Source organism: Bos mutus, chromosome 22 (genome assembly GCF_027580195.1).
Source record: "Bos mutus isolate GX-2022 chromosome 22, NWIPB_WYAK_1.1, whole genome shotgun sequence".
NCBI classification, from domain to species: Eukaryota; Metazoa; Chordata; class Mammalia; order Artiodactyla; family Bovidae; genus Bos; species Bos mutus.
The window spans coordinates 62,514,869-62,537,191 of record NC_091638.1 but is presented as its reverse complement, the minus strand read 5'-3'; the positions used below and the strand labels follow the sequence as shown (position 1 = coordinate 62,537,191).

General features: G+C 65.0%; 1 protein-coding gene across 9 annotated transcripts; it reads right to left on the bottom strand.

Moving 5' to 3' along the window:
• Window positions 1–3,851: 3,851 nt before the first annotated feature.
• TSPAN32 (tetraspanin 32) lies at window positions 3,852–20,909 on the bottom strand. Of its 9 annotated transcripts, XR_011461918.1 has the most exons (10): window positions 20,529–20,909; window positions 19,553–19,667; window positions 18,757–18,854; window positions 13,395–13,469; window positions 7,607–7,708; window positions 7,075–7,161; window positions 6,533–6,665; window positions 5,710–5,793; window positions 5,458–5,528; window positions 4,921–5,060 (listed from the first exon to the last, which is right to left on the bottom strand). XR_011461918.1 is itself a non-coding variant. In XM_070359445.1 (9 exons), the coding sequence occupies exons 1-9, from the start codon at window positions 20,592–20,594 to the stop codon at window positions 4,862–4,864; spliced, it is 897 nt and encodes a 298-aa protein (XP_070215546.1). In that variant the 5' UTR covers window positions 20,595–20,909; the 3' UTR covers window positions 3,852–4,861. The 9 variants fall into 9 exon arrangements, 8 of the variants coding, with proteins under 8 accessions (XP_070215546.1, XP_070215547.1, XP_070215549.1 ...); XM_070359445.1 differs by lacking the exon at window positions 6,533–6,665 and having other exon boundaries at window positions 3,852–5,060; XM_070359447.1 differs by lacking the exon at window positions 5,458–5,528 and having other exon boundaries at window positions 4,816–5,060.
• Window positions 20,910–22,323: the final 1,414 nt, after the last annotated feature.

Sequence of the window (22,323 nt, the reverse complement as noted above, 5' to 3'; positions counted from 1 at the left end):
GATCCCACACGCCATGGGGTAACTGAGCCCGTGAGCACCACTACTGAGCCCTCACTCTGGAGCACGGGCTTTGTCACAGGAGAAGCCGCCGCATTGAGAAGCCTGCGCCTGCATCTATCGAGGAGCCCTGCTCGCCGCAGCTAGAGAAGAGCCACACGCAGCAAGGAAGACTCAGTGCAAACACACAAAAATGGTAATCTCATCGAAAAATACCTTCTGCAATATCTGACTGGTGTTTGACCAAATAGCTGGACACCAGGACCTGGCCGAGCTGACACATAAAATTAGCCTTTCCCGTGGATATATGTGTATTCATTATATTACTCTTTCTACTTCTTTTCTGTATTAAAGTTTTCATCAAAAGCTAAAGAACAAAGAACCTTTGTTCACAGACGTCACTATAAGGAAAGTGAAAGTCAGGTCGCAAATATGAGACAGTATTTACAATCCATGCAAGTAACAAGTGACTTCTACCCAGTAATACAGACTTCCCCACGCCTCAGAAGATAGAGACATAGGATCTGATTTTAAAAATGGGCAAAAGGCAGACATTTGGCAGAACAGGAAACAGAAACAGCCAATAATCATGTGAACGGGAAGTCATGTCTCCTGGACGCACAGACGTCTTCAGGTCTTGGGCAAGAACACGCGTGCGCTGCTGTGAGCACTGGAATTGGAGCGAGCAGTGTGAGGACCGATGGGCCATGTCCAGGAGGGTGGCTTCTGCACGTGCGGCGATACGGCACCCCACCTCTGGACGGGACCCTGGATCGGGTCCTCAGCCTGTGAGATGCGCCCCATGGGGGTAGGAGTGAACCTTAAAAATCAGGTGGTGGCGTACGGGCAGCCCTAGCTTCAGGGCTTCTATAAGTCTTTATTGAGACTTTGTTACTGTATAGCTTGTTTTATGTTTTTTTTATGTTTGGGTTTTGTGGCCCCAAAGCATACGGGATCTTGGCTCCCCAGCTAGGGACTGAACCCACATCCCCTGCGTTTGAAGGCAAAAGCTTAACCACTGGACCACCAGGGAAGCCCTGCTCCAGGTGTTCTTAGTCGGCACAAACCTACGCACGTGCCCACCCCCCGCCCCCGGTGTGCGGCTGCCCGCCCAGTCAGTACCTGGCTTTGTTTTTGAGTTTTTAGGTCTGTCCTAAGATGCAGAAAGCCAGAGGCCAGACATCTGTGCCCTCACCTGCAGGGACAGCAGCGTGCCCTGCGTCAGGACCACTCAGACACTTGCTTTCGTCGGCTCAGTCCACGGGCTGCTGACCCCTGCCGAGGAGATCTGGAGGAGGCATGGTAGGCCACTTGGGTGAAAACCGCATGGCAGAGCGCGAGTAATCCCTGTGAAAACAGGTCCTCACTGGGTCCGGGGGACAGAGCTGTGTGCCCCGCGCCTTGGACCCTGTGCACAGGAGGCGGAGGCCTTGTTTGGGCATCCGCTTTGCTTTCACCTGCATCCAGGCGGCACGTTGGGGTGCTGACTTTGAGCGACATGCAGAGTTGGTGGAGGTGCCCCCGGGGTTACAGGACTTGGTCCTTGTGACCCAGGGGCCCCAGGGCTGCTGGGGAAGCTGAGATGCAGAAGGTCAGTGCCAGTCCTGTGCGGGCACATAGTTGTGCCCTTTGCCAGGACCTCACCTCCCTTTGGGACACCTTGTTTGGCTCCCCTCTGGGCTGGGGAAGAGGTGGACCCCCGCACATGGGGCGGCAGGGTGACCTGAGCTGCCCGTCCTGAAGGGGGTGTCATCGGGCACTGGGTCATGTAGCTGGGCAGGCCAGCAGCGCCCCACTGCCCAGTGAGGTTGGGGGTCTGGACTCCTGTAAGGCCCTTGGAGCCCATGGCAGGCAGGCAGTGTCTCCTTCCCCAGTCAGCCCCATGCTGCCTGCTGGGCCCGCGCAAAGCAGAGGGCAGGGAGAGGAGCCGTCCCTGGGCCCAGCAGGACACCCCTACAGCTGGGTGCCCAGCCTGTCACAGTCGCGCGTCCAGCTCTGCACCACAATGCCGGACCTCCGGGAAACCGGCCTGCCCCCTGGTAGCAGGTTCACTGACGTGAGACCCCGTGTGGGTCAGGAGTCTCCAGAGAAACCGCACCAGTGGGCTGCCTGCATGCATGCTCAGTCACTCAGTTGTGTCTGACTCTTTGTGACCCCCCTGGACTGTAGCCCACCAGGCTCCTCTGTTGATGGGATTCTCCAGGCAAGAACGCTGGAGTGGGCCCCTTGTCCTCCTCCAGGGGATCTTTCCCACCCAGGGGTGGAATCACGTCTCTTGCGTCTCGTGCCTTGGCGGGCGGGTTTTTCACCGCTGGTGCCCCCTGGGAAGCCCACCAGTGGGATATCCGTCTCTACCCATCCGTCCGTCTTCAATTCATCCACCCTTCCGTCTCTCCATCCTTCCGTCCATACACCCCTCCACCTGTCATCCAGCCAATTACCTACCTGCCCCTCTATAAAGCATGTACTACGAGGAAACAGCTCGCGTGGTTACGGGGCTGGGAATGACCTGCTGTGGGCACACTGGCGGCCCAGGAAGGCCAGTTTGGTGACGTCATCCAGCCTGAGTCTGGAGGCCTGAGCCCCCTGATGCTGGAAACCGCAGTCTGAGGGCAGGAGGCGGTGCCTGGAGCCGCCCCAGCTCAGGCGGTGGGGCCGGAGGAGGGGCGTTCTCCTTTCCCCCATGTGCTCCGTTCAGGCCTCGGGGAACTGGCTGGTGCCCCCCAACATGGGGGAGGCCGCCTACTCTCCTGCGTCCACAGTTCAGTGCCAACCTCCCCGGGAAACACTACCCCCACAGCCTCCCCAGAAGTCGCGTCCCCTCTGGCGGGTCACGCTGAAACACTGCTGAACCCGGCTCCCCCTTCACGAGAAGGGCAGCGATGCCCTGCACTTGGATTGCCCCCCACCCGCGCCCGTCCTTCCCTTACTTACCGACTTAACACCGTGCTGCTGGGCTGGTTCCTCCCGGATCCCTGTTTCTGGGCAAGGACCTGACCTTACAGCCAGAGGAGCAAGGCAAGCGGAGATGCCCTGGGCTCCCCGAGAGCCACCCCATACCCAGCTCCTCAAGGAGGAGACCCCATGGGATGGGGCCTTGGCGTCGTTTAGGACCACGGCTGGGACAGTGGGGTGACCGTGGCCCTGTGTCCTTAGGACATGCTAGTCAATGCCGCCATCTCCCCCAGATCAGGATGCACGGGGGTGGAGGCCACGGCGGGGAGGGCCCGCTTCCTGTGATTAGAATGAGCGGGCTGCTCACACACGCTCTGTCTCTCGTCCCCGTTGGGCCCTGCTCGCCTGGTTTTCAGTCCCAGCAAAGGGATGCTTTGAACAAAACAATGGTGACCTTGAGTTGGAAGGGGGAGCGTTCCCACCTGGCCCACCTGGGGCTCCTTTGCCAGTGGATTAAGGGGCCCCGAAGGGGGCCACGGTGACGGGATCAAGAGGAAATGCGGTCCTGCTCCTGAGTGAGGGCGGGATGAGGGGGTGATGAGGGTGCATGGCAGAGGTCACCACCGGGAGGAGGCCTTCCTTCCCAGCACCCTCCCCAAGAAGAGTGGGCTCGCCAGCAGGAGAAGCAGGTGGGAGGGCTCGGAGCAGGTGGGCGTGGGAGGGGAGAGGCGAGCCTGATGGCAGAGGGTGCCGGCCACAGCTTCCGGCGCAGACTCTTCTCCTGCACTCTCACATCCGATTCTACGAACTCTGACCGTGACACACCCCTTCTCTTTTCTTCTTCTTCGGTTTTCGCCATGCTGCACGGCCCCTGCCGTGGAAGCGTCAAGCGTACACCGCTCGACTGCCAGGAAAGTCCCTGATACGAGCCTGTTCCCTCTTCTTCCCACCACTGCTGGTGCCTTCCTTAAAGTTTATTTTGTAAGATGAGAAGAACAGACTGGGAGAGGAACACACCTCCCCAGAGGCCCTGGACGGTTACCAAACCCAGAACCGCAGAACCGCGAGACTTCTGCCCACGAGCTTCCGGCACAAGGCTGCTGTCTGTCCCTGGGGAGCTGCTTGTTCTGGGAGGTGTACTACGGCCTGTGTGTGACTGCGGGCAGCGGGCGTTGTTCACTTCGTCCCCGTTTGGCTGCACCTCACAGACGCTGCTCCTCACTGGGGAAGAAGCAGACTCTGCCGGTTTCGGTGGGGCGGGGCCGCACCCCCTTGGTGGAAGCCCCACGGGCCGTGTTTCCTTCTCCTTTGGCAGCTACGACGGGGCCCCCAAGCTGGGCTGGGCCAGTCCGGTGTCCCGCCCAGGACTCTGGGGCTTGAGCCGAGGATGCCAGTCGTCAGGTGGTCGGATGGCAGACACGGGGGCAGCAGCAGGCAGGATTTCTCAGACGCACCCCCGGGACTGTACACGCAGCATCACTACACGAGTGATTTCTCCTTACAACAGGGAAGTCACCCGGGTGGCCCTCACCTAGTCACCTGGGCCTGCAGATAGTCCTGCTTGGAGGGTCAGAGGGGAGCAGGAGCCCTCCTGCCTGCGATGTGAGGATGGGGGGCCGTGTGAGGAGGGGAAGTGGTCTCCGGAGCCGAGCAGCCCGTGGACAGCCGACATGGGTGGGGCCTCAGTCCTGACGCTGTGCAGAACTGAACTGCCTCCAGTCTGCTTGAGCCTGCAGTGGGTCCTCCCTTCTCCCCAGAGCCTGGGAGTGGGGGGCCAGGGAGCCCTGCCAAACCCACCCTCTATTCCCTCTGCCCGCACTCTCACCCCCTAGCCTCTCCCCAGAGTCTGCAGTTGACCCCTGCTCCCCCAACCCCCGTCTGCTTCAATGGAGGTGCTGGTCTGGTCAAGCCTCCTCTTCCCTGACCCCCCACCACGTGGAGGGAAACAGCTCCTCCCCTCCCACGAGGGTCACATGCGAGTCGAGACCGTAGCTTCTCCACTCCCGTGGGTAGGCGGGTGGGTGTCCTGGAGCAGCAGAAGCTGACCCGAGCGTCTGCTTGGACTCAGACGGCCCCCAGGAACATCTGCTTTGGACGGGTGCGGAGACGGGGATCCCTCCCGGATGCATCTGTAGACTCTGGGTTCCTGGGGAGGGTGGTCGCGGGCCCTGAGGGGCAGAGGGACGGTGAGGACGCGAGGGGCCGGGATCTGGGCCCGGAGGGCGGGCAGGTGGCCAGAGCAGAGGGGCTGGGTCAGCGGTGGAGGAGCCTGCGGCATGGATGGAGGCAGGGGGCTGTCCTGGGGGCCCCAGAGACGCCGCTGTGAGACTAGGTGTCTGCGGGGGCGGGGAGGGGGCGGAGCCTGCCTGGCGGAGTGCTTGCTGCCCCCCAAGGGCCTGCTCTCGGGTGTCGGCCTGGGCCCTCGGTCCAGGGGCCCCACAGCTGGGCAGAGGCGGGATCTTGGGAGCGGGAAGGGGTGGTGCTGTCTGCCCCCTGCCCGCACCTGCAGGCCCTTAGGACCCTTCTGGGGAGGTGGCGGTGGGGGTGGGGGGTGGGTGGGCCTACCGTTGGCTCACAGGGTATCTGCCCAAGCGGATGGTGAACCAGATGAAGGAGCTAAGCAGCATTGCGTACACCTGGTGGGCGGGGGGACAGAGCACATGTCCCAGCAGCTCTGGGGGCTCACCGCCCCCCGGGGAAGGGGGTCAAGGAGGTCCTGTCACCCCCAGGCCTGCTCCTCCCTGCTCCCTGTGCAGGGCGAGCCCTGCGGGTCCCCAGGACCCTGGGGGTAGGGGCCGCGGGGGTGGTGAGAGCTACCGTGAAGGCGAGGCCCAGGCCGATCAGGGTGGAGACGATGTTCCCGTGCACCCTCAGGAAGCTCTGGATCCCCCGCAGGCAGTCCTGGGCAGAGGGCAGCGTGTGGGCCCGGACCGCCCCTCCCGACCCGGGCACGGTGCCTCCGCAGGGGCGGGGGGCCCTAGCGGACACTGGGACCCAGGCTAGGGGTGCCACCCGTCCCAGGACAACTGCCCCGAGCTCCAGACAGGTACTTAAAACAGGCAAAGACAAGCAGGATGGAACCTGTCTCTGTGGGGACGAGGGGCTCCAGAGGCCCAGCGGGGCCTGCCGCTGGGTGTTAGGCCATGTGTCTGCCCCTCCAGGGCAGGCTGAGTCCCAGGTACCCCACTGAGGGTGAGGAGAGGGCACTGGCTAACAGGGAGGGGCGTTCCTGCCGCGTCTGAACCTCCCGGCCTCCCCAGGCCGTGGCGCCCACAAAGGCACCCTATTTCCAGGGAAGAGGGAGGGGACCACCCCCCACTCTGAACCACTCAGAGGTGGCGTTCGGCTCCGGGGAAGGACTTGGCATTTGCGGGCAGGCAGGGGTGGAGGCCGGCTTGGTGTTTGTCCATCTGCCCCTGAATCCCTTTGACAGGCTCTCATCCCCGCCCCTGCGGCTGCACTTCCTCTTGGAATGCAACTGGGGTCCACCCTCCCACCCCCTCCCCCAGGGGTCTCTCCCCACAAGGCTTTCGCCGTTTCCCATGTTGCCTGCCTCAGAAGGTGCAGGAAGCCGGCCTTCACCCCCACTTTGCAGGCGAGGACCTGGGGCCTCCCACCCCCATCCCTCCACTGCCCTCACCTCCCCCCCAGCGCCAGGGCCCAGGGCACTGTGCTGGCTCCGTCAGGGCTGGGCTTCCAGCCATTTGCATCCTCCTGTCTGTTTCTTGGAGGGTGGCCAGGAGCCTCTTGCCAGAGATGGGGTGAGTTTGTTCCTGACCGGTGGGGGAGGGGAGACAGGGGGTGGGGGTGAGGGGAGGCCACTGTCCCTGCCTCCGACGCCCTCGTGGCCAGATTCAGGCCCAGGCTGACCTTCCAGGAAATGTCCTTCCGGCTTCGGGGTCCCCGGCACAGGCAGAGCTGCCCACCGCGCTCTGCGGGCGCTCAGCACAGCTCAGCCCCTGGGTCTCCTACCTTCCCCTGCCCTTCTAGACAGTTCTGACGGGAGGGTCTCAGTCCCTCAAGCTGGGAGCTGTACGAAGGAGTGAGCACCTGGGCCCAGCCGGGTCAAGTGAACCCAGCCCAGGCCAGCCGCCTCCCTGGGAGGGTCTGGGGGGCCAGTGGGTGGGTGTGGCGCTGCTCTGGGGCTGAGAGCCCAGGGATGGTGGCGAGCCCTGCCCTCACCTGTCTGGCAGCCTCCTCCCCCTGACACAGGTCGGCTTCCAAGCCCCCCAGGAGCCCAAGGGGCGAGCTCTTGCCACAGCACAGGAACTGCAGGAGCGGAAAAGGGAGGCGGTCTGCTCTGAGAACCCCAGGGGCAGAGGGGAAACTGAGGCATGACGTCCTCCCCCCGCCCTGCCCCCGGCCAGGACGGGGGCGCAGGGCCAGGAGGCTGGCTCTGTAGGGGACACCCAGCTCCCAGCAGCCCGGCCTGCGGGCACCGAGACCGGCTGTGTCACCTCCAGCTGGAAGCTCACGTGTGCACACGGGCTCTCACACTCCGCTCTGAACCCACGGACTCAGAAGCCAGGCCTCCCAGGGCGGAGGAAGACAGGCGCGCTCTGCCCTGCGCCTTGCCCCGCCGTGGCATCGGTGACCCAGGACCCTCAGCTCTGCACCTGGCCAGCTGGCTCTGGGGGACTGCTCCCCTGTGCCCCTTTTCTGGATGGCAGGCTGCTCAGAGCTGCGCCAGAGGGGGCCTCCCCCACGTGCTCACCGTGTCCTGGATGGCCACCAGCTCCTGCCGCCCGCTTCCGGATGTGCTCCTCAGCGCCCGCTCGTAGGCCCGGTCGTAGGCGTCCAGCACAGCGTCCTCCATCTGCACACAGGGCAGCGGGAAGGCCGTGCTGGTGAAGCTCACGTCCCTGACGGACCCGCTGACGACCCTCAGGTGCTGAGCAGCGCTCAACCGGCCTCCTCCTCTTGCTTCCTCGGGACCAGGCCCCCCAGGAGCAGGGCCTGTGTCCCCCGGGTGCTGGTCACAGGGGTTCCCGTGCTCCAGCTGTGGGGACTTCCCCCTAAGAATGATTGTTGATGCCACTCTTGCCCTTGGGGTCCCGCAGGGTAAACCAGCTCTTGTCTTACGGTGGGAGGAGGGCCTGGCCTGTGTCCACCTGCTTCTGTTGATCTGGAAATGGACAGTGGGGAGGGAGAGCGAAGGGTGGGCCTGGGGGAGACAGCCAGGAGCCGCCTCGTGCCGGAGTTCAGCTCACAGGGATGGTCCAGGTCGTCCCCCAGAACCATCTGGTACATTCCAGAAGGCCCAGGCAGCTGGGGTGCAGGCAAGCCCTAAAAGCCCAGGGCTGGCCATGGGCACCCAGGGCTGATGAGGCCCCTTGAGGCCGACAGAGAAGAGCAGCAAAAGGGCCTGGCCAGCTGTGCCGTCACCCTGTGCCCCTTCCCCAGGCCTCCTTCCATCTGCCCAGCTAAACGTCCCCTCCTGCGCCTTCTGAAGTGCCCTCCCCTTGCCAAGTTACTTCGCCAGAGGCAGACTGGAATCTTGCCTCCTCCAGGGAGTCTTTGGTGATTGTGCTGGAGTCACTGGTCTGGCAGAGGCAAGGCCTCTGAGCTCCCCTGCCCTCCTTCCCCACCTCAGAGACCCTGAGCCCAGCCTCCCTTCCCTTCCTGCCCCTGAGTCGTGTGCCCACTGGGATAGGTGGGCGGGTGCTCGGGGGTACCCTGCTCTGGCCACTCACCCCGCCCTCCGGAAAGGACCCGGCTTCCCCACTCCCAGCCTGGAGGACTTGGGGGCCGGCGGGCGGGGGGGCACTCTTGCCCAGTGCTGCCCAAAGCCCTGGTGCCCCTGTAGGGACAGGCGTATCTGCACCCCCAACATCGCGCTCCGAGCTCATTGCTCTCTTGGTGAGACCCAGATCTCCGAGCCTCGCAGATGCTCCAGCCGCTCTGTTCACTACCCGAGGGGGAGGTGGGCAGCGTCCTGGGCGGGGGGCCAGGCGCCAGGCTGGCCACCCCTGCAGGAGGCCTGGCGAGGGGGCCCTCTCCTGGGGGTGGAGACCGGGTGGGCTGTCCTAGTCTCTGTGGGAGGAGGTCTCGGGGGGGCCTGTGGGGGGAGCAGAGCCAGCCTGGGGTCAGGGGTACAGGAGGCCGTGACAGGGGCCAGCCCCCCCTACCCCTCACTAGGGCCCAGGGAGACCCTGGCCCCTCTGAGTGCTACCAGGAACACTGGCTGGAGGGGCACGCCCACCGGGGCTGAGCTGTGGGTTCTTCCCCCTCCTAGCTCCCCACCCGCTCCCGACCCCAGAAAGGGGGGCCATGGGCTCCTCTTTCCAAGTGGGGGCCATGAGCTCCTCCTCCAGGTGAAGAGGTGGATCCGACAAAGCCACACCCCTGCCGGAGACCCCTGGCCTGGATGTGGGGCTCGTCTGACTCTCCTGAGGCCCGGTGCCTGGGTGGGTGGTGCTCCACAGACGGACCCCATCCCCGGGCTCAGGGGTCCTGTGTGTCTTTAGGAGAGAAATTCATGGGGGGCTGGGAGGTCTCAGAGGCCCTTGGATCCCAAGATTTGGGTGCTCCCTGCAGGGCGCCCTAATCTTTAAGCCCGATCTCCCAGGGCTCTGGGGGACACCCCTCAGGACAGGGTTTCTAGGCTGCTGAATACAAACCAAGGGCCTGGGGCGTCCCTGCCAGGCCAGCTCCCCACGAGGACCCCTCCCAATCTTACCACTGACCACCCTCCCATAGTCTGCTAACCTGCCTGGCGGGGGATGCCTGGGGGGCGGGGGCAGTAGGAGCTGCAGGTGGTGTGGAGCAGCCCCCGGTGGCCCAGGGCCGGCTCTGGCGGCTACTGGACCGTGGGGGCGGGGAGTGGCCCCGAGGGGCGGGGCCCAGCCCTGGAGCTGGGGGACGCGCAGCCTTTCCCCAGCTCAGGCACCGCGCACTCAATCCGTGCCTGAATTATTAAGCGGGGCCTGGCAATTCATCGCCCGCAGGCCTGTCTGGGGACTGGGCAGAGCGGCTCTCAGGCGCCCTCAAGCTCTGTATTCACAGCACGACTGCCTAGTCCTGCTGAACGCCCGCCAAGCTTCAGGGCACCTACCAGGGCCTGAGGCTGGGAGGGGGGCCAGGGGCCGGGAGAGGGGGGCAGGGAGTGGTCAGGGCCTGCGGGATGGCTTCGGGACCACCAGAAGTCACGGCCATCCTCAGGTAGACAGGCCATCTGGACCCCGTGTTTCAGGATCTCTCAGGGGGTGCCAGGGGAGAAATGGGGGTGAACAGACCCCTTAGAGCAAACAGCGCGGCCCTTTGAGGGTCTCTGCTCCGGCCTCCAGGAGGACCCCATGGAAAGAGGGATCTGCTGGCCCGGGTTGGCCTCGATGCCAAGGGCCCCCAGGTGCCCGGGGTCGGGGGCACAGGACAGGTGGCTCCTCGGCCCCTGCCACCTGGGGCCCGCACCCTCGTGAGAGCGAGTGACGGAGGTCAGACCCGGGCTCGGCGGCTGCAAGTGGGTTCCGCTTGTCCCTTCACCTGTGCTGATTCATTCCCGCACACGGGGAGGTCTTCATACTCCTTTACAGACGAGGACACGGAGGCCCAGGAAGGTGGGCCGATCGCCCAAGAGCGCAGGACGCAGGGCTGACCCCACCCAGGCCCCCCTGCGCCCACTCAGGTGTGGGAGGAAGCCCCAGCCCCCACTGGGGCCTGCCAGGGCCCTGAACCCTGGACCCCAAAGGCCAGCTGCAGCACAGACCAGACCAGAATGATTTCTGTCGGGGGTGGCAGGGGCTGTGCAGGGAGGAAGCCCAGCTGGGTCCTGTCTGCTTCCACCCCTTCCCCTTCCCAGAGCGGGAGCCCCAGAAGGGTTTCGGCCTGTGGGCCCCGCCCCTGCAGAACCGCCAGCCCTGATCTGGGAGCTGTAAACACACAGGGTCAGAGTCAAGACAGGGGGCTGCAGCTGCCCCGGGGGAGCTGCCCGGCCGGGCACCCTGGCAGCTGTCTTGGCAGGGACCACCCGTGTGGTGACCCTGACCTCGCCTGGCCCGGCAGCTCCTGGGTGGGGGGCCAGCAGCCTGGCTCGGTGCTCCCTGGTCTCCGAGAGCCGAGGCTGCCTTTCCGGGCCCCGACCCCCCAAGAACCAGAAGGAATGCTCTTTTCCCCTCTGGTCAGGGGTGGGTGACCCCAGATGATCCCAGAATAGTGGTGAACGGTTTGGGGTGATCTTTGGGCAGCTACGGGAAAAGAGGCGTTGACTCAGGTCTAAGAGCCCTGACAGTGGCCCCTCTTGCTCCGGCTCTGCCAGGGTGACCTGGTCCCCTCCCCACCCCCATGGGCCTGAGCCCCTCCATCTGCAGACCAAGAGGATGGCACCGCCCTGCAAGGTCTGGGGATGCCCCCTCAACTCCAAGAAGTTCAGCGGTGGTGGGGCGGGGACAGGGGAACCAGGCCGGTGCTGTGGATAAGGCAGGGCAGGCCAGAGTGGGTAAAGAGAGAGGGTGAAAGTGTGAGTCGCTCAGTCGCGTCCGACTCTTGTGACCCCATGGACTGCAGCCCACCAGGCTCCACTGTGCATGGAATTGTGCAGGCAAGAATCCTGGAGTGGGTTGCCATTTCCTTCTCCAGGGGATCTTCCCAAGCCAGGGCTCGAACACGGCTCTCCCGCACTGCAGGCAGACTTACCCGCTGTCACCAGGGAAGCCCTCTGGGCTTTAGCGTGGGTAACCACACGCCTGAAAACGCACAGCACAAACTTGGTCTCCTGACCCAGCTGTCCTGCATGCTTCATGAACACCTTGGGGCGCCCGTGCAACCAGGGGCCAGGGCCGCTGGGATCCCTGATACACGGTCAAACACGCCGCTGGTCACCTGCCTGCCTGGAAACCCAGGATCCTCCAGGGCTTCCCTAGTGGCTCAGTCGATAAAGAATCTGTCTGCAATGTGGGAGACCTGGGTTCAATCCCTGGGTCAGGAAGACCCCCCACCTGGAGAAGGAAATGGCAACCCACTCCAGTATTCCTGCTTGGAAAATCCTGTGGCCAGAGAAGGCCGGCTTGTTACAGTCGCAAGAGTCAGACACGACTTAGAGACTAAACCGCTCCCCTCACCAGTGTCCTCCAGCAGGACTCACCGTGGTCTCCCCGGGCTTGTCCTTATGGAGTGCAGGGGAATCTTAAGCCCAAAGAGAGGAGAAAGGCGCGCTCGGGGTCTCGGAAAGTCTGTCTGGACAGGGCCTGTGGGGCTGGGCTCCCCAGGGTCTGCTCTGGGGTCTGGCCTGGTCTGGGCTCCCTCAGGCGAAGCCTGGGCCTGGGTTCTCCTGCCTGGCTTGTGTCCGCTCCTGGGGGCTGGGGGGAGGCCTCTACAGAGAAGCCCCTTTGGGAGGGGCACCCAGGGGCTGCCCTTCAGACTCACAGCTCGGCTGGGAGCGAAGCTGAGCCTGTCAGGGCCACAGGCACAGGGCACGGGGGGTGCTGGCCAGCCCTGCTCTGCCCTTGGGATCGGCCACATGGACCAGCGGCGCCCCCTCCTCAACAGACTGCGGACCCTCCTGGCCCCGCCAGGCCTCGGCCTCTGCAAACAGAAGCCCATCTGGGGCTGCGTCCCCCGTCTCTCTGAACCTCTTGGGCACCCATTTCCTCTGTCCGGCCACAGAAGTTCTGACCTTGACCCCGAGCCCTGGTCTGGGAGGACTCAGCTTCACTCATGGACTTGACCAGTCCCGTTTCCCAGGCAGGCTTTCAGCTGTGTCTCAGGGCCTGGAGTTCAGGCAGAATTTCTGGAAGGCCAGGCGGTCCCCGCCCCGTCACTTGGGAGCGATCCCTCCCGAGCTATGGTCCTGCCCTCCTCCCTGGGGTGGCACCCACCCTAGACCCGGGCCCGCAGGCCTCAAGCCCCATTGTCCAGGGGCTGGTGTCCCGCGTGACTGCGTTATCTCAGAACTGGGGCCTCCCTCCCTGCCAGCCTCGAGCCGCCCCGGGGTCCCTCAGAACCAGCAGCAACCAGAGATGGAGGGGTGGGTGGACGGAGGAAGGAGAGGAGAACGGAGCACCCCCCCCCCGCCCCCGCAAAGGGACCCACGCCCACCATCGCCACGGTCACCACCAAAGTGAACATCCCTGGGAACAGCCCCTGGTGACAATGGAAGGAGCAGGTCACCAGGCAGCCCGCCTGCAGGCAGGTCAGGGCCGCCCTGAAGGACCGCTGGACACCCTGTCCCCTGTCCCGCAGCCCCTGCTGCTAACGGGCCTCTCTCCTGGCCAGGCCCGGCCCCCGTCAGGGTGCAGTCCTCGAAGGTGCGTTTTTCTGGAGCCGACCCCTCCAGTCAACCCTGCAGGCCTGGGAGGCTCCCCTCCACCAACCCCCCAGGTGCCATCTTCCGGGCCCCGGGGGGGCCTGCCCCCTTCCTGCCCCAGGAGCTGCCGCTCTCAGCCCAGCAGAGGGCCGGCCCGCAGGCAGAGAGTGTCCCCAGCATGGTCCCCACACCCGCCTGCCTCCCCCGGGGGCCGCAGGAGAGAGGGAGCAGGGCCTCCCCTGCGTGGCGGGGCCGCGCTTACCTGAGTGGGGCTGTGGGCCCTCCAGAAGGCCGCCTGTACGAGGGCGCAGAACACCAGGGCAAAGCTCAGGAAGGCCTGGGAGGGGCAGGGGAGGAGGCACCCTGAGTCCAGGCCCCGCCGCGGCCTGGCGGCTCCCCCTGCCACAGGCAGACCTGGGGCGGCGGGCACGCTGGCTCCCAGGCCTCGCTAGGCCCTTCTCAGGAGGCCCCCACGGCCGGCTTTGGCTTCCCAGGACCCCAGGGAGGCGGCGGTCAGGCCCCCGGATGAGGCAGCCCTCTGTGCCTGCGGCCAGGAAAGGCACCAACCCCAGAAGGGCCGGGCAAACCTTCCCTGAGCCTGAGATTCAGATTCAGAACAAGTGCCCCCTTTCAAGTGGCCTGGCCTGGAGGGGCGGCTCGGGGATGTTGGCTACACTTGGAAGTGCTGTGCTTAGTCACTCAGTCGTGTCCGACTCTGTGACCCCATGGACTGGCGCCCGCCAGGCTCCTCTGTCCGTGGGAGTCTCCAGCCAAGAATACTGGAGTGGGTTGCCATGCCCTCCTCCAGGGGATCTTCCTGACCCAGGGATCAAACCCGGGTCTCCTGCATTGCAGGTAGACTCTTTACTGACTGAGCCATCAGGGAATCGCTTGGATAGGAAGGGCCTTTTCCAGAAGCGACAGCTGGTTTTGCTTGGTTTTCTGAAACAGGCCTCCCAGAGGTTCAGGAGCTGGGGTTCTGGCCAAGAGCATGGCCCAGTGGCCACCCTGAGATGGGGTGACTCCCAGCGGAGGTGCTCTTCTTCCCACCGGTGTGCTCCCCAGGACCCAGCGGGCCTGTCCACCTCCTGCCCATGCCTGGGCCTCGGGCTTTGGCGGACCCTTTCTCTCATGGGGGTTCTGAAGCTGACGAGTATTTGTCCCCTCCCCCGAAAACACACAAATGTCCCCAAAGCTCTTTTGTGGGTCATTTCAGAGGCTCACCCCAGGCTGCCCCTGGGACATCCCCCACTGTAGTCTGACTGGTCACTTCGTGCTGGGGATGCTCCCATTCAGGCTGAGCCTCCTCCGGGAGCTCTGGACGGTCAGTCCGCCTGCTGACCACCTGGCCCAGAGGTCTGGAGTCCGGTATCGCTCCTTCCCGGGAGCGGGACTGTCTGCCGCCTGGGGCCGGTGTGGCCAGGCTCTCCCAACCCAGGGTCTTACTGGGGTGACACCAGAGAGTCCACGGCCAGCACGGGGCCCATGGCCAGCATGGAGGGACACGCAGGTGCAGACAGACACGCTGACAGTGCCCGGGCTGGACGGGGGTGAAGAAGACTGTTCTGTTCCACACTTGGTGGAGGGGCTGCAACCAGGAGATGGGGGGCCAGCCCACCGGCTCCCAGACTCCATGCAGGGACAGGGACCTCCAGCTCCGCTCAGGGGTAGGAGGCCCACCAGCTTCCACCCCACGTTTTCTCCTGCCTGCCCAGGGGTCCACCAGGCCTCAGTCTCCAGATGGCTCTAGGATGCCTCTTCCTCCCCTCCCTCCTCCCCCTCCTCCTCTCTTTCCTCTCCCTCCTCCCCTTCCCTCTCTTCCCTCTCCCTCCTCCCTCCCCCTCCTCCCTTCCCTCTTCTCCCTCCTCCCCCTCCCTCTCTTCCTTCTCCCTCCTCCCCTTCCTCCTCACTTCCCTCTCCTCCTCTCCCTCCTCCCTTCCCTCTCTTCCCTCCTCCCCTCCTCCCTTCCCTCTCTTCCCTCCTCCCCTCCCTCCTCCTCCCTCTTCTGTTCCTCCCGCTCCTCCTCCTCCCGCCCCCAGGCTGGCCAAGGGCCCCTTTCCCCATCTGGAAGCCATTGCCCAGCGCTGCCTCCCAGGCTGGAGGCCCGGAGCCAGCTCAAGGGACTAGCATTTTCCAGGAACTGTTCCATTCCCCGGGAGAGGGAGCATCACTCCGGCCCGCCCGCCCACCCGTTCGCCTTGCACGAAGGGTCCTGGGTGGCACACGGGCCGCCTGTGCGCTGAGGCACTGGGTGCGGTGGGCCCCATGCCTGCCGCCCTCTCTGCTGATTCTAAACAACAACATAAATAAATCCAAATGGCTTCCTTGGCGCAGCGGCCAGCCCTGCTCTCAGCCGCGCATTTCCTGTGTGCGAGGCTGGTTTGGGAGGGGCGGGGGCAGGAAGGGGGAGCAGCAGGAAGATGCGGGGCAGGACGGGAAAGATCACCCTCTCCTAGCCCTCCCGGGGGCTCGCACGCTCCTGACACACACAGAGGCCAGACACAACACTGCACCCCGGGGTGCACACATGGGCCCTGCTCACCGGGCGGGCGCGGGATGGGGTCCCCCGGCCCCCTGCTCCCCCTCACCCCCTCCGGGGGCAGTGCTGGGGGCCCACGGGAGGCTGGGGTGCAGCAGGAGGCCAGTCGTGGGGCCCAAGCCGCGTCCCTGGCAGGGAAGCAGAACCGAGGCCCTGGTGCTCCCGGGTCCCTGCCCCAGAGCAGGTCGCAGAGCGCGGTGGTCGGGGGAGCTGGGAAGACCCTGGCCAACTGGAGCCTTCGGCAGAAGCAGCTTCAGACCGCGGCTTTGCGCCTAACACCATGGCGCCCCCTGGCGGTGGACGCGGCAGACTGTCGCCGCCGGGACCTCCGGGTCTGGCCCCGCTGCCGGCAGCCTTGACCTCCAGCAGTGAGCCCCTGTAGCAGCCCCAGGCCTTAGGGCTCCCCTCCGGGGGGACAGTCCACTTGCCTGGTCGGATGCCCCTGGGGCCTCCCTCCCTCCCCAGCCCAGCCGGACCATACAGGCCAGGTTGGTAGCACTGCCCACGCTCCTGTGGGGTCCTGGTTGCGACCCAGCTGCCAGATGGGCCTCCAGCACACCAGGCCCCGGGCCCGGCTCTGGGACGTGACTCTGCCCCGGCCTTGGTGTGTGGCTCAGTCGTGTCCGACTCTCTGCGACCCCATGGACTGCAGCCCACCAGGCTCCTCTGTCCATGGGATTTTGCAGGCAAAGATACTGGAGTGGGTTGCCATTTCCTCCTCCAGGGGATCTTCCCGACCCAGGGATCAAACCTGGGTCTCCTGCACTGCAGGCAGATTCTTTACCGACTGAGCTACCTGGCCTTGGAGGTGTCTGTAACCCAGGAGTCACTCAACACATTTGCTGACACCACTGGCCGAGACCCCTGCCAGCCGTGGGGACCCAGAAGGCTGCCAGGGAGCCCAGGGTTGTCAGCTTCAGAGTACACCTGGGGAAACAGCCCCCAGCAGGAGCTCCCGGGGGGGCCGCCTCATGAACTGCTCCCAGGGTAGGGGTGCGGTCTGCAGGCGCAGAGGGCTGGAAGCCAAAAAGTGGGCACCGCAGGGACCCTTGGAGGCCCAGGAAGGCTAGACTTGGTGTTTCGGGGAGCCTGAGAGGGACTGGGGGTGCAGCTGACACCACGGGGCACCAGCCAGGAGCTGAGGCCCTAGTTCAGGCAAGAGACGGCAGCTTGAGCCCACAGCGGACACCACAGTCCTTGGGGAGGCGGGGCTGGTAGGTGCAGCAGGACAGGCCACTTGGAGGAGCAGGTATGGGGGCAGCAAGGGCCCCTGCAAGGGGCGAGATCAGGGCAGGGGAGGGAGCCCCACCGCTGGCAGCTGCCACGGAGGGCATGCAGCTCGGGAGGAGCCCGGGGTCTAGGGGCCACAGCCAGTCCTGACCTATGGGCGAACCGATCGGGCCTGGCCTCATCCTAAAGGGTGGAATTCATCCGAACTGTGTTCCCAGAGCTTCCTGTGTCACAGAACCAGACCGTCCCGGGCCTCGGATCAGCACCCAAGGCTGGGAGGGCCGACGCTGCCTTTCAAAGCCCCAATGGATGATGGGGATGAGGTAGAACGCCCATCACACCACCCCTGGGGAAGGGTGCCCAGGTGGAGGGGTCCTGGCTGTCCTGGGTAAAAGAGTCCTGACTCTCCTGGGTGGAGGGGGTCCCAAATGTCCCAGGTTGAGGGGTCCTGACTCCCGGGTAGGGGGTTCCGACTGTCCCAGGTTGAGAGGTCCTGACTCCCCCGGGTGGAGGGGTCCTGACTCCCAGGTGGGGGGGTTCCAACTGTCCCAAGTTGAGGGGTCCTGACTCCTGGGTGGAGGGGTCCTGAATCCCAGGTAGGGGGTTCTGACTGTCCCGGGTGGAGGGGTCCTGGCTCCCAGGTGGGGAGGTCCTGACTCCCAGGTGGAGGGGTCCTGACCCGGGTGGAGGGGCCCCGACTGTCCCTGGTTGAGGGGTCCTGACTCCTGGGTGGTTGAGGGGTCCTGACTCCTGGGTGGGGGGGTCCTGACTCCCGGATGGAGGGGTCCTGACTCCCAGGTGGAAGGGTCCTAATCGTCCCTGGTTGAGGGGTCCTGACTCCCGGGTGGGGGGGTTCTGACTGTCCTGGGTGGGGAGGTCCTGACTCCCAGGTGGAGGGGTCCTGACTCCCGGGTGGAGGGGTCCCAACTGTCCCTGGCTGAGGGATACTGACTCCCAGGTGGGGGGTCCTGGGTGGGGGGTTCCGACTGTCCTGGGTGGGGGGCTCTTGACTCCCGGGTGGAGGGGTCCTGACTCCCAGGTGGGGAGGTCCTGACTCCCGGGTGGAGGGGTCCTGACCCGGGTGGAGGGGTCCCGACTGTCCCTGGTTGAGGGGTCCTGACTCCTGGGTGGAGGGGTCCTGACTCCCAGGTGGAGGGGTCCTGACTCCAGGTGGGGGGGCTCCGACTGTCCCTGGTGGAGGGGTCCTGACTCCCAGGTGGGGAGGTCCTGACTCCCAGGTGGAGAGGTCCTGACTCCCGGATGGGGGGTCCTGGGTGGGGGGTTCCGACTGTCCTGGGTTGGGGTATCTTGACTCCCGGGTGGAGAGGTCCTGACTGTCCCTGGTTGAGGGGTCCTGACTCCCGAGTGGAGGGGTCCTGACTCCCAGGTGGGAGGTCCTGGGTGGGGGGTTCCGACTGTCCTGGGTGGGGGGTTCCGACTGTCCTGGGTGGGGGGGTCCTGACTCCCAGGTTGAGGGGGGTCCTGACTCCTGGGTGCAGGTTTCCGACTGTTCTGGGCGGAGGGGTCCTGACTCCCAGGTGGGGGGTCCTGGGTGGGGGGTTCTGACTGTCCTGGGTTGGGGGGTATCCTGACTCCCAGGTGGGGGGTTCCTACTGTCCCAGGTGGAGGGGTCCTGACTCCGGGGTGGGGAATTCCAACTGTCCTGGGTGAGGGGGTCCTGACTCCCAGGTGGGGGGTTTGCAACTGTTCTGGGTGGAGGGGTCCTGACTCCCGGGTGGGGGGTCCTGACTCCCGGGTGAGGGGGTCTTGGCCATCCCACACCCCTTGGGCTTTGCTTTCCTTAGGGACACAGGGGTGAGGCGGGCTCCCTCAGCCCCCAGCTTGGGGCACTCACCGCAGCCATGAGGCCCCCGGCCCCTCTCACAGTGGCTGCGGCGCTCAGCATGGCCCCCAGGGTCAGGAGTGCAGCCAGGGCAATTCCAGCGGAGAAGGCTGGGGGTAGAGAGAGGCGTCAGGGTGCCCAGGCAGGGGTCCTGGGTGCGCAAGAATGGACTCGGGGCTGCTGGGCTCCCGGGGGCCCTGAAGGGGCCTTGTCTCCTCAGCAGGGATGTGCCCCCACCTTCCTGCGCTGCCCCTCCCGCCCGTCCCCTCTCCCCTCCCCTGGGGGCCATCAGAAGCCCGTCCCTGCCCCCAGGCCCAGCTGACAGGCTGGTAATCTTATCAGTCCAGGCCCAGCCCCAGGCTTCCTGCTCCCGGGGCTCTGGGGTTTGGGGCTCGAGATAAACACGGGAGGCCTGGGGCTAGGACCATGGTAACCCCGCCAGCCTCGGCTTTCACCACATCTGCCCTCCTCAGCCTCTTGTGGTCTCTCCTGAGGCCAAGACACCCAGGGGTGGGGTTGGGGGGATAGGATGCCATCTCTGTGAGCTGTTCAAGGCCTCATTGTGGGTGAGCACCCCTTCCTACCTCCCGACATACCCACGCTGCCCTAGAGGCCCAGGGAAGATCCAGGCAGACCTAGGCTCTGCGGGGGGAGCTGGGACCTCAGGGCAGCCCCTCCTGCCTCTGACCCCGCTGCCTGCCCCAGCCCAGCTTCTCTCAGCAGTCCTCACCCCAGCCCAGGGCTCCTCCCCAGCTGCCTTTGCTTCTGAAGCCCCTCCCCAGCAATGGCTGCCCACAGCATCACTCACCCCAGTGGTGCAAGGCCTCATAGGTGGTCCTGTCTGCGGACACGGGGCCGATGACAGTGAAGTGGGGCCCAAAGTAGCTGAGCGCGGCTGTGGCGGCCATGGCAGAGCTCAGGAGCTGCAGGCAGGCACGTACAGCTGGTGGGCGCGGGGCTGGGCACCGACCCCCACCAGCCGTCTCCAGCATCCTGGTCTCATGGGACAGGGTCAGCTTCAGGGCTTCCAGGTGTTCTGGGGGTGGCCTCAGGGGTGTCTTTGCTGCAGACAGCTACCCCCACACCGTCACACACAGACATCCCATCACAGACACCACACCACACACACACACCACCCATCACACACAGATACTCCATCACACACACAGACACCCTATCACACACAAAGATGCCCCATCACAGACACCCCGCTACACACACAGATACCCCATCACACACACAGATACCCCATCACACACAGATACCCCATCACAGACACCCCACTACACGCACAGACACCCCATCACACACAGATGCCCCATCACACACACAGACGCCACCACACACACCACACAGACTCACGCTCACACCCCCCCTGCCAGCACGACACTCACTATCCTGCACCTCCAAGGGCCCAGAACCTCCGGTGGTTCCATCTGAGGGTGGACACCCCCAGCCCTCTCAGCTCCCCCTCTCTGTGAGAGCACCTCCAAGGGCAGGAGGCCAGCCCCCAGCCCGCACCCCTGGGGGACCCCTCTCCGACCCCAGTTCCCCAGCCACCCAAGGCCCTCAGGCCTCCAGCAGGCCCCTTGCTGCCCAGCAGGAGGATGCACACTGCTCAGGGGGCACCTTTCGCTGCCGAGACTTTGCCCCCAGGACCCCAGGTGCACGCTCACGGGGGCGGGAAGGCAGGTGTGTGTGTTAGGGGGAGGACCCACAGTTCTGGAGACCCAGGAGCACGGCGCACCCCACCCCTGCCGCGTCCTGCCCAGCCTGCCTCTTACCAGAACAAAGAGGCTGGTGGCCAGCATCTGGCATTTGGCCACCCTGACTCGACTGCAAGGCTCCATGGAGGTCCGTCTGCTCTCCTCTGCTCTCCACTCCCCTCCCCACCCTCTCCTCTCCTCCCCTCCCCTCCCTCTGTGGTTTTGGTTTCCAGCTGGGCGGGGACCTCAGACCACAGTTCCCCGCAAGGAGCTGGGTTAGGTTGGTCACCCATCTGCCTGTCAGCATACCCAGGAACTGAGCCTCTGGGTGCCCCAGAAAAAGGGCAGGGAGGAAGGGGAGCAGGGCAAGGCCAGCTTCCGCCCCCCTGCAGCCCCTCCCCTGGCCCAGGCCCCCAGGACATGAGCAGATAAACGAGGCCTCCCTGAGGGGTGCGCCCTGCTCCTGGCAGGGCCGTGGAGGACCCTGGGAGGAAGTGGGTGGGTGATAGAGGGCGCCTGGGTGGGGGTGAGCTTCCCGTCCTGGGAGTGTGCAAGCAGAGGCTGGACCCCCGTGAGTCCTGCCTCGGGCTGCTGTCCTTGCAGGACTTTGGGAGAGAGGCCGTATATGAACTTCTCTATCGAAACACTGTCTTACGAAACATCTTTCGAAATGTTCTGTGACATCAAAATTTTCCAAAAAGCCACTTGATTTTCGATGCTTCAGCGGCACAGATGAGTAATTTAGAGCGGAGTGTGCAGGGGGAGGGGGCTGGGCCCCTCTCTGCACCCACATTGAGGCTCTGTCGGAACACGAATCTGTGATTAAACCTCCTGATGTGACCCTGGGGCTGTGCTCGTGGGCGGCTGGACCCAGTGCAGCCTGGGGGGAGGCACGTGGTGAGCCCCCAGTCTGGGCCCTTCTGGGCCAGCTGGGACAGCGGGGTCCCCCACTGTGGTCCTCCAGGGCTGCCTGGGCACAGCTCCCCTCTCGTGCTGAAATCACCTCTCTTCCACATCTCATCATGTGGGTCCTCAGGGCACTCGGGGGCCTCAGCTGGGGAGGACAGGTGCCCAGACAGCTGTCACCATGTCTGCGGTGAGGCCTTGGCCTTCTAGAAGCCAGCAGAGTGCGGCCTGTGCTAGCCGGCAGCTCTGCCACCTCCTTCCTCTCCCTGTTCAGAGCAGGGGCAGCCAGGACCCCTCATCTACCCCTGTGCCCTCAGCTGCCCCTTGGCGCCAGGAATCCTGCCTCGTGTCCACAGGGGCAGGAGGGGGCCCCCAACATCCCAGCCTGTGCTTTGAGCTGGTGAAGCCAAGCTGCAGCCTGAGGGGCAGCGGGAGTGGAAGTCCTGGATAGGGGTGGGAGTCGGGCCGTGGGCTGGGGGCTGGCCGCCTGGACCCGCCCTCCTGCAGAGACGAGCCAGTCACCACCGTGCTGGCCTCACTTCTGGAACTGTCTGCCTCTGACTTGGAAGCAGATGTCCTGACCTTTTCCCAGAGGTCAGAGCTGGCTCCTTGATCTGGCCTGCCTAGTGCCGACCCTGCATGTTTCCCCACATCAGCCCCTCTGTGGGCAAGAAACGAGGCTTCCTTGGGGACTGGGCTGCTGGGGACTGAGCGCGGCTCAGACCCCCTCAAGTCCAAGCCTCTGATTGAGGCCCCCTTGCCCTGGGCCCGCTGCCTGGGCAGGGAGCCTGGCCCACATGGGGAGCCGTCCACACCTGCCCCAGGAAGCCTGTTTCCACTCCCTCCGGCTCTGACAGCCAGTCAGAGACAGGAAATGACATCTGGAGGGGAAGTGCTGGCCTCGCCCAGCTCCCTGACCCTCAGCCCCTCGCCTGTCCCCTCTGGCACCCAGGGCGGCCACCCCTCC